General features: G+C 48.3%; 1 protein-coding gene across 1 annotated transcript in view; it reads right to left on the minus strand.

The window, feature by feature from the left end:
- Window positions 1–11253, minus strand: part of Ankh (ANKH inorganic pyrophosphate transport regulator) — a 137344-nt gene extending 126091 nt beyond the window's left edge. Inside the window, exon 1 of the mRNA XM_038323387.1 lies at window positions 10917–11253. Coding sequence (XP_038179315.1) covers window positions 10917–11012 — 96 coding nt within the window. The 5' untranslated portion in view covers window positions 11013–11253. The remainder of the gene's footprint in view (window positions 1–10916) is intronic.
- Between the last annotated feature and the right edge of the window lie 936 nt (window positions 11254–12189).

The following is a 12189-nucleotide window of genomic DNA, read 5'->3' on the forward strand; positions in this document are numbered from 1 at the left end:
TTACTTGATTGAGATAACTCTTAAATGTTGCCATTGTCCTTTTAAATGCATCTGTTCTCACAGCGTCGCTGTGCAACTTGGTGGTTGTACTAGGAACAGTCATTGGGAGTAGCAAAAGCAGATCAAACCAAACCTGCAAGGCTGGGTTTGAAGCCTGCCCCTCTATCCATCTGGTTGCCTGCTTTTACCTCTGGAGACCTGAGCTGGCCACTTTGATGACAAAGGCATCCGGAAGAAGAGGCAAGGGACTGCCTCATCTCATCTTGATGAGATGTAGATACAAGCATGCTGCCATTGCTTTGCCAGCACCAGATTAATGCGCAGCTGCAGTTACCCAGGCTGCTTGTGCTGCCTGGGCTGTAGTAAACTGTACCGGCCAATCAGACAGCCTCTCTTACCTACTCTGGCTGCTAAGGAGTTTCATATGAATTTTCTTTCACTGATTTTATTTTAGTGTGTGTGTGTGTGTGTGTGTGTGTCTGCGCGCGCGTGCATGTGTGCATGCCCACACACGCACACATGCATGCATGTGTACAAACCACATTGTGCATGTGGAGGCCAGAAGACAACTTGCAGGAGTTGGCTCTCCCCTTTCACCATAGGTCCAGGGGATCAAACTCACATTATCAGACTTGGTGGCCAGCACCTTTTACCTCATGAGCTTTCTTGACGCTCCTCTTGAATTTTCTTAAACAGGACCTAGACAATTTGAAGGTGGGGGCTACATCAAATAAAGCAATGATATCTTATCTTGTAAGATGGCTTGGTGTATATTCAAGGCTGACACCGGCAAAGGAGAGAAAACACGATGTGTGTCTTTCTGGGTCTGGGCTATCGCCCTCCGCTGCTTTCCAGATCCATCCATTTACCTGAGAATTTCATAATTTTGGTTCCCTTAACAGTGGACTAAGACTACGCTTTGTAAGTGTACCACACTTTCACTACCCATCCGTCACTGGATGGACATCTAGGCTGTTTCTATTTAATGGCGATTTGATTAGCAGAGCAATGAATATGAATGAGCGGTTATCTCTGGGGTATACGGCCAAGGCGGACAGAGCCGGATCACGGAATAGATCTACGTCTTTTTGAGGAACCTCCACGCTGATTTCCACAGTGGCTGTGCCAGTTTGCACCCACACCAGCAGTGAATAAGTGTTCTTTTCCCACATCCATGCCAGCCTTGGTGACCATTTGTTTCACAGATCCTAGCCATTCCGATTGGAAAAAAGATGAAATCTCAAAGTAGTTCTAATCGCATTTCCCTGAGAGCTAGGGATGGTGAAATTTTTTTTGTTTAAGTTTACCGACCATTTGTATTTTGTGTTGAGAACTCTGTTCAGTTCTATGACCTATTTTAAAATTGAGTTGCTTGTTTTCTTGATGCTCAGTGTTTTAAGTTATTTGTATATTCTAGATCCTAACCCCCTGTCAGATATATAACTGGTAAAGATATTTTTCCCATCCTAGAGGTTGCCTCATCCCTTGAACTATGGTGTCCTTTGCTGTAGGTAATCATTTTAGCTTCCCGAGGTTCCATCTATTAACTGCTGGTCTTACTACCTGTGCTTTTGGGGTCCTTCTCATAATCTTTAGGTATATGTGTAGCATTTTAAATGCCCACAAAGTTCAGAAAAATAACTAAGGAGTCAATGGGATTTCAAGACAGGGAGATAGAACACAGTGGTATAAAGAGTTGAAAGGGACTAAAAGGTACAAGAAGGATTTAATGGGGAGGCAGAGAGAAGGGCAGAGTAGATAATGGAATAGGGGAGGGATAACTAACATTAATGACATTTTCTCCTACCGTAGAAGTTTCCTAATATATACACATATGTGGAGTTCAAATAGCGTTATCCTATAATGGGGCAACGATGCTCCTTCAGACACCACAATGTTAAGAATGGTTGCCTCCTTTGGAGTTGTTGGTCAGGGAGGTTTCACAAACCCCCAAACGTCGCAGACTATTGCCAGGGCCCTTGTTATCCTCTATAACTTCAAAGACCCTATGGCTTAAGACTCCCTATGCATGAGTCATTGAGAAATAAAGCTGGTACTCGCCAGGAAACTTCACTCCTACCGACCAGCCTTCACAGTGCTGGAAGGTGCTAGCCACACTCCTCGGGGAGAAAACAAGTTACCAGTCATATCTAGTTGTGAACCCAATGAGTTGCGTCGATGACCAACCTGACAAGATGTTCCCACTGGTGCACTAGTGGCCTGAATGTCACCTGAATTCGGACTGGATTTAAGTCCCATTCCGCAAGATGAAACCCATATTTGGCACCATTATCAGGCCAAGAACCAATGTCGAGATAGATCATAGGCACCAGGGGAGAACCTATTACTGTGACTCTGTTAAACCGACGTCATATATAAAACTGACTCTTAATGACTTACTGGGATACCTGTAGATCAGTGCATCTTTCAACCCCAATCAGAAAAGCATTCTTTGGCAATAGATGAACACAAAGACCCAAAATTGATCCGGGTGCAGAAGATAAGAGACTATGGAGTGCTCAGCGCTAAACGGGACATCTTCTCCCAGGGCTCAGGAAGAGGGGACAGAAAAGAGTGTAACAGTCTGAGGCAGTGGATGATGACAAGGAAGCCATGCTTTCTGGATACAGCAGGCAACTGCACATAAGATATCAAAGTAGTTAAAAGACAGTATGCCCAAGACTTATGGACCCTCAGGACAAACAAAACTCCAGCACGGAAAAGGGAGGTACTAGCAGTTGGTAGCCGCTAGGAGAGACAAAGTCCTGTTTCTTTAGAAACTACAGGAAAACCCTGTCTCGAAAAACCAAAAAAAAAAAAAAAAAGAATGTAACCCATGGTGGTCTGAAGACTCTTCAGTGGAAGGCCACACATCCCAGAGTACGTGAATAGCACAAATTGCACTTGGTGGGTTTAAACACTTAAAAAATAAAAGGAAGACACAAAGTAGTTTGGGTAGGGATGGAACGATGTATGGAGGAGGGAGAGAGGGATTGAGCATGATTAAATATATTGTTTAAAACTCTGAAAGAACCAAAAACCATAAAGGACAAAAAAAAAGATAAATTACGTCACTGACAATGACTGTAGATCTCCTTTAGAAGAGAAGCAAAATGAACAAAAGAAAATGTATCACTAGAGGCAACCAGAGTCATTTATTCTTTATTTTGCCTGGCAGTCTAATTAATTTTGGCTTCCTGGACACCAACCAGATCCAAGGCAGAAAATTTAAAGGCAAACTCAACAAGCTGGTTATTTTAATTCCATTTCATCACTGCTATTCAAGAGGTTGGGTAGACACGCTACATACACATCGGATATCAATTCTCTGGTGAAAAATAATAAAATCAGATACGTTACCTAATTTTTTTTTAAACTCAAGTTCTATCACACATCCAAGGATCTCCAAAGCTCATAGGAATAGTGCCCACAAATGGCCAGGACTGGGCAAAGTCAATTCCTATTGGCTTGTATTACACTGTGGAATATTTTGAACATCACTATCATGGCCAACCCTGATTGTGTAGCACAAGGCAGAGACAGTCACAGGCTGCCAAGAATGTTGCACTATGTTTTGCAAACTATATTTCATAAGGTAGAGAAATACACAATATGGACAAATATTGTTTAATGAGATTAGCTTTTAAATTTAAAAAAGAAAAGATCTTGTTCTTAAAAGGACAAGCTTTACTTGTTATGAAAACTCACTGGTGTGGGCCACTTGTATCCAGGTAAAACTGAAGAAAATAACCTTTATTTAATCTCCAGAGTGACTACCAGAGCCACAGGACTCACAAGAATACCTAATACAAATCTTTTTTAAAACATGAAGATTCCCCTAGGTCTCTCTGGCATGGTATACTGAGAATTTTGCAGGGTTTATTGTCTCCAGCTTAATAAGACAGTGAAGGAGTTACATATCCACCCAAGATCTCTTCCCCTCCCCCATGCACCCTGACCACCTCAGTCACCCCACTCTACACCCCACTACACCATGACCACCTCCATCACCCCACTCTACACCCCACTACACCATGACCACCTCAGTCACCCCACTCTACACCCCACTACACCATGACCACCTCAGTCACCCCACTCTACACCCCACTACACCATGACCACCTCAGTCACCCCACTCTACACCCCACTACACCATGACCACCTCAGTCACCCCACTCTACACCCCACTACACCATGACCACCTCAGTCACCCCACTCTACACCCCCACTACACCATGACCACCTCCATCACCCCACTCTACACCCCCACTACACCATGACCACCTCCATCACCCCACTCTACACCCCCACTACACCATGACCGCCTCCATCGCCCCACTCTACACCCCCACTACACCATGACCACCTCCATCACCCCACTCTACACCCCCACTACACCATAACTACCTCAGTCACCCCACTCTACACCCCCCACTACACCATGACCGCCTCCATCGCCCCACTCTACACCCCCACTACACCATGACCGCCTCAGTCACCCCACTCTACACCCCCACTACACCATGGCCACTTCAGTCACCCCACTCTACACCCCACTACACCATGACCACCTCAGTAACCCCACTCTACACCCCCACTACACCATGACCACCTCCATCACCCCACTCTACACCCCCACTACACCATGACCACCTCAGTCACCCCACTCTACACCCCACTACACCATGACCACCTCAGTCACCCCACTCTACACCCCCACTACACCATGACCACCTCAGTCACCCCACTCTACACCCCACTACACCAAGACCACCTCCATCACCCCACTCTACACCCCCTTACACCATGACCACCTCCATCACCCCACTCTACACCCCCACTACACCATGACTACCTCAGTCACCCCACTCTACACCCCCCTACACCATGACCACCTCCATCACCCCACTCTACACCCCCACTACACCATGACCACCTCAGTCACCCCACTCTACACCCCCACTATACCATGACCACCTCCATCACCCCACTCTACACCCCCCTACACCATGACCACCTCCATCACCCCACTCTACACCCCACTACACCATGACCACCTCAGTCACCCCACTACACCATGACCACCTCAGTCACCCCACTCTACACCCCCACTACACCATGACCACCTCAGTCACCCCACTCTACACCCCACTACACCATGACCACCTCAGTCACCCCACTCTACACCCCACTACACCAAGACCACCTCCATCACCCCACTCTACACCCCCTTACACCATGACCACCTCCATCACCCCACTCTACACCCCCACTACACCATGACTACCTCAGTCACCCCACTCTACACCCCCCTACACCATGACCACCTCCATCACCCCACTCTACACCCCCACTACACCATGACCACCTCAGTCACCCCACTCTACACCCCCACTACACCATGACCACCTCCATCACCCCACTCTACACCCCCACTACACCATGACCACCTCAGTCACCCCACTCTACACCCCACTACACCAAGACCACCTCCATCACCCCACTCTACACCCCCTTACACCATGACCACCTCCATCACCCCACTCTACACCCCCACTACACCATAACTACCTCAGTCACCCCACTCTACACCCCCCTACACCATGACCACCTCCATCACCCCACTCTACACCCCACTACACCATGACCACCTCAGTCACCCCACTCTACACCCCCACTACACCATGACCACCTCAGTCACCCCACTCTACACCCCACTACACCATGACCACCTCAGTCACCCCACTCTACACCCCACTACACCATGACCACCTCCATCACCCCCACTCTACACCCCACTACACCAAGACCACCTCCATCACCCCACTCTACACCCCCACTACACCATGACCACCTCAGTCACCCCACTCTACACCCCCACTACACCATGACCACCTCAGTCAGCCCACTCTACACCCCACTACACCATGACCACCTCAGTCACCCCACTCTACACCCCCACTACACCATGACCACTTCCATCACCCCACTACACTATGACCACCTCAGTCACCCCAAACCAAACAAGGAAGATTAGAAAGAAATGAAAACCAAATTATCACTAACATCCAGCTGAGTGTGCCCCCTCTCACAAGTACTCCCATACCAGAAATGACATCACACTCTACGCCACAAAATCAGTTTTAAGAACTCCTCTGTTACTAGAAAGAGGTGTAGATACGATCTGCATGCAGGAGGGACAGGCTTGGAAAGGAGCAAACTGACAGAGTACCATTTAAGATGCTCATCAAGCCTCCTCGGTAAATGAGGAAATAGACAGACCAACCGCAGGATTATACCTTTGCGGCTCCCCAAACAACATGCTTTCCCGGGGAACCTAAAGAGAAGGACTTAAGTGCAGACGGACCACTGAGGAGAACTGGAAGCATGGGAGAGAAGTGACAGGGAGCACTAAGGAGGTCACACTGTCCTTGACTAAATATGGACCGTAAGAAAAACATGACCTCATTTTCTATGTAAGAATGACAAACTGAAATAGGCACAAAAGCCAGGCCTAGAGCCCAGGGCCTTAGACGGAGCACAGTCTGCGCTTGCTAACAGTGAGATGTCCATCGAAACTTTGTGTTGCAAAAGAACAAACAAGAAACCTCACTGTTTAAACAACAGGGTAACATACAGCAAAGAGACTTAAAGCATGTTCATAGGTCAAGTGAAATTATTACGCCGCTGTTTAAAGTCACACTTAAACACTTGTAGGGCTTCTGTTTGTGTAGCAGGGTGGGGTTTTCTTTTTCCTTACATTTATTTATTTGTTTGCTTGTTTGGTTGGTTGGTTTTGGTGCGGTAGGGGTGATAGTGTTAAGGATTGAAGCCAGGAGACGTCTTTGAGCATCCTATACAAGCAGTCTACTCCTAAGACACATCCCCAGATACATAAATATTTTAAAACTATTTGTGGAAAATGTTTCTGTGTCCTATGAAACATTATACATGCATATGTACGACACTTGCTTCCAGAGGACGGTTCCTAGTACCCATGTCAGGTGGCTCACACTGTGAGACGACCACATGGAATTCTACCAAACTCAGTGGCTCCTTTAGAGCCATCTGAAATATCTGCTTGGCCTAAGAGCACATCCCTCTAGTCTCAGAGCTTAGGAGGCTGAGGCATGAGAATCAAGAGTTCAAGTCTAGCTTGCTATGTAGCAAACTCCTGTCTCTGGTGGGGAAGGGTATCTTACCTAGAGTCAGAATGAGGATAATCTGATGCTGGGCAGAACCAATTTTATCTTAGGAACAGCTGCAACAGTCTTTATTCAAGTCACCCTTAACATTTTAAGTGTGATTAGTTACCTATTGAAATAGCTATTTATTCTGTCTAACTCGATGTGCCAGCTTGACACCAGCTATAGTCATCTGAAAGAAGGGAACTTCAACTAAGAAAATGCCTCCATCCTATCTAACTGTAGGCTAGACTGTTGGGTATTTTCTTAATTAGTGATTGATGTGGGAGGTGCCAGCCCACTGTGGGGAAGCCACCCTGTGCTGGGGGTCCTGAGTCCTATAAGAGAACAGCCTGAGCAAGCCATGATGAGCAAGCCAGTAAGCAGCACCCCTCCATGGCCTCTGCATGATTCCTGCCCAGTTTTAGTTCTTGCCCAGACGTCCTTCAATGATAGACCGTGATGTGGACGTGGATGCCAAGTAAACCCTGTCCTCCCCAACTTGCGTTTGGTCATGGTGTTTCATCACAGCAGTAGAAACCCTGACTAAGACACTTGGTGAACCTGGCTTCAAGAAAAATCAGGGACTCTGTACCTGATGATCAAATAGACACCCAGGTAGTATAAAAGACAAATGCTGTTTAAAATATACCCTAGGATGAGCAATACAACTCAGCGGGTGAAGCTCCCGCAGGTCTGGCAGCAGGAACCCACCCAGAGGTGGGGGGAAAATGGTTCCACAAAAGCTGTCCTTTGACCTCCACATGTGTGCCATGGTATACATTCACATGTATATGTACACACACACACACACCCTTACTAATAAATAAAACTCTAAAATAAAAAATACCCTAGCATTCATTTTGCTTCTTTCCTTAGCAATCAACATTGTTCTGTGGTAAAGGCTGACTTCAATCACTTTATTATGAGGTATTGGCTGTTTCTTACTCTTTCTCCTCAGCCAAAGACTAAGCCAACTTTACCAGAATTAAATATTGTTTCCATCGTATTACCTGAGGGATCATTTCTTCTCACGTGAGTGTCTGGGCTGCAGTTTCCCTCTCCTGGGAGCACTCGTTCACAATTTACCTCTATCTGTTGAGACTTTCAAGTTTAAAATATGGGAGCTGGCCAGGTGGCCCAGCTGGTACAGATGCTTGCTGCCAGGCCTGACGACCTGAGTTCAGCCGCTGGAACCCACACGACGATGGAGAGAGCCCAGCCTTCCACAAGTTGCTCTCTGACTTTCACAGGGCACTTTGTGAAGCACTTTCTCTCTCTGTCTCTCTCTGTCTCTCTGTGTATGTGCATGTGTCTATGTGCGTGTTTCTCACTAAACCAATAAATGAATAAACAAAATTTTAAAGGTTCGAAATATGGCAGCTAAGATTAAATCTGGGCCTAGGACGAGATCTGGAAAGCTAGAACTTATTTCTAAATTTCCGAGAAAGCTGAGGAATTATCACTGGGCGGCCTGGAGTGGAGGAGGTGACCATCAGAACCAATAAGGGACAAGGTGGGTGTGGACCTGAAATTTAGGTCTACCATTTACTATCTGTGTATCGCTTGGGGATGAGATTTACCACACCTAGACCTCTCGTCCGTCCCTCAAATGTAACATGCATCAATATAACAAATGATCAATATATCAAATGATAGTTTAAGCACTTGCTTGATAATGAAAGTGATTAATGCTTCGGACTATCAAGCAGCAACCATGGGACTAAAAGGATATATATATAAGGATATATATATATATATACATATATATTAAAAGCAGTTTCTGTAAAAATAGATATATCTTCATTCTTTGCTATAATGCTTATGTGTGTGTGTGTTTGTATAATTATTGTTGTTGTTTTGTTCGAGACAGGGTTTCTCTGTGTAGCTTTGGAGCCTGTCCTGGAACACTCTCTGTAGACCCGGCTGGCCTTGAACACACAGAGATCCATCTGTCTCTGCCTCCCAAGTGCTGGGATTAAAGGAGTACGCCACTATCACCTGGCTTATGTATATTATTTTTAAAACAGTGATTTTGTTCTACATAAATTTCTTGTTCAGGGGAGAACTCCATGCATCTCTATTTCTCAAGACTGTCAATTTTTTTTAATGTGATAATAAATTGGTTTGTGGGTTTTGTATTTTTGTCTTTTGATTTTTGTTTTTGATACAGAGTCATACTTTGCAGCCCTGGCTGATTTGGAACTTTTTCTGTAGCCTAGATTGGCTTTGAACTCAGAGATCCACCTGCCTCTGCCTCCTTAGTCCTGGGAGGCCCAGCTTAGTACCTCCAGGCCCAGCTGAGAACAGTTTTTGTAATTAGGTACTGTGTAGCCTCCCCCACAAGCTATAAAATGACAAAGAAGCCTATACTGTTCATGCAGAGAATCTGGAAGCTAGGAATAGATTTACAGGTCTCCTACTGGGCACCCTACAACACACATGCTCAGAGACCCTTGTGTGAGTCCTCTATGTGATCGGCGATGTGCCGTGCCCAAACTCTTCAGTGGAGTCTAAATTTCTGCTCTAAAAGTTTGGCAACAGTCTCTGAGGAAATCACTAACTGATGTTTATAATTACAAACAAAATCTACCCATGAAACATTTAAAACGCTTTCCCTGGCCTTGATGACATGTTTTGATAATCGTGCGTTTCCTACTCCAAGGCATAAGAAGCAGATCCTTGGTTTTCCGTGTATCACCTCTTCACCTTCGCACGTGAATCACCACTCCCCACAGAGAGGTGGACTACACCTGCCTACCCAGTAACTGTCTAGAATTCCTCTCTCCCTCCTCCATCCCCAAACACAAGGATCCCCATCGCGAACAAAAGAGCGCTTATCCCACTGCTTTGAAGCAAGGTGGAGGGGTCGGGGGAAGGAGCCCATTTGCAAAAGTAGGTCTATCTTAGACTTCTAAAAAGATGCAGCTCCCATCCCCAAATGCTCTCCCGGGCTTTAGGATGTAACTTCATCCGCCTGGAAGCCCTGCAAAAAAACAGTTCCCACAGGTCAAGTGTGGGGTACCCGTGCCTCCCAGCCGCTAGAGAGTCTGCAGCACCAAATTGGCAATGACGCCACACAGAGATAATATGAAAAGGGAACAAGGACGAGAAGACAACACCAGAAATGTGGTCCTGCTCTTTACTGCTCCGGGGTGGGGGGGAGGGGGGGGGTGGAGAAAGAAGGAAACAGAAATCTTAAAGTAGAGATAGTCAGTGGTCCGCTAAGCAAGGCACCTTCAGGACAGCCCTAAACCTTATTCTAGGCTATGAGCGAAGACGTAAAAAATTGGAAGTACGTGGGAAATCAACTTGGAGACATTGTAAGGCAAATTCTCCCACCATCACTATCACCACCAACGAAGTGCAAGTAAAAAGCCAACACTCATAATGGTACTAGAAACTACATGGAGTTCTGGGCCCGAGGTTTACATAATCACAAATTACATAATATTCATCCCAAGCACGAAACCCCCTTCTATAGGCGATGGTCCCCATCACCCCGTCGCTTGCCATTTTCCAGAGAAAGCTGGGAAAAGTCTCCAATATTTGCGGAGATATGGAGCGGGGTGCTGCAAAAAGTCACCCTCGGCAAGCTGCAAAGCCATGTCAAATGTTCCAGGGTAAAGGGGTTTTCGGAGCAGGTGACTCCCCTCCTCCTGCATCCCCCAGCGTCGGGCGTTCAAGGCCGAGGCCGGGCGAGCGGGACGCACCGGGCGCGGCCGGGCTTACCTGCTCCCCGAAGTCGATGGCTATGTTGGTGATGCCGAGGGGCACCAGGAACCGGATCAGGGGCCAGTAGTGCGTGAGCGCCGGGAATTTCACCATAGTCCCCGCCGTGGGCTGACCCCACACATCTGCCGCCGCGAGGGCACTGTGCTGGGAGGCGCGCGGAGCGCGGCGCGGGGACGGAGGCCGCGGCCGGCGGGGCCTGGGGCGGCGGCTGCTGGCGGCGACGGCGCCCTCTCCAAGCGCGGCTGCTCTAGCAGGAGAGCCGCAAGCTCAAGTCCATCCCCGCTGCCCTCCCACACAACAAAGATCTGCCGGGGAGCAAGAGAGGAGGGACAGGGACGGCGGCGGCGGCGGCGGCAGCAGGAGCTTCTGCTGACAGCGGCTCCATTATAAGCGCTCTGGGCCCGGAAATAAATAAATAACCGCGCGCACGAGGCGCCTCCGCCGCCGCCGCCGCCGCCGAGCGGAGGAAATCAGGGGCGGGCGGAGGCGCGACACCGCTGGCGACCCAGGAGGGGGCCGGCCCGGCACCGCCTCCCAGCTCCGCTGCGTGAGGCCCGGCCACGGGGGGCGCTGCGCTCGCACAGCACGCTCGCGTCCCTGCCCGCGTGGGACCCCGGCGCTGCCACGGCCGGGAGCGCCGAGTGTGGAGCAGGGCACGGACTCCGGGCTGCACGGGCTGGGTGACGCTGTCCCTGGAGGACCCGGGAAGGCGGCGTGAGCGCGCTCTCCAGAGTTGGGAACCGGGCGCAGAGCTCCCGGGAAAACCGGGCTGGGAGGGCCCCGGTGTCGGGGTGGCCTCAAGACTGGCAGGGAGGTGCAGGGAGCTGTTTCAGATGGGATGTCGCTGCCTCAGAGGAACAGAAGGAAGGTTTCCCAGAATGAGCATCTCCGTAGGGGTTTCCAGGGACGACGGAGATCTATGGCCCCTGAGGAAAATGCAGCGAGTGGCAGGGACTGCCTGGCTGTCCAGCAGGCTCTCGGGCTAGGGTTCTGGGATGCTCCATATTGGCCTCCAGCTTTTGCTAGCCATGTGCAACTATTTATTCATTTAAAGCCAACCGGTAAATTTGCCTTTAAATTAGGCGGGGGGTGGGGTAGAACAAGAAAGAAAGAAAAGAAAATCTGTTTGGCTGTGTTATAATATGCCCCTAGGGATTCTCTGATAAATTAGTTGCTATGCTGAGACTCTTACCTAAAACTGAACAACTTGACAAAGCCAACATCAGCCGGCATCCCAGCACAGCGCATGAAAAAAAAAAAAGAGTTCAAG

This window comes from Arvicola amphibius, chromosome 3 (genome assembly GCF_903992535.2).
Source record: "Arvicola amphibius chromosome 3, mArvAmp1.2, whole genome shotgun sequence".
Taxonomy (NCBI): Eukaryota; Metazoa; Chordata; class Mammalia; order Rodentia; family Cricetidae; genus Arvicola; species Arvicola amphibius.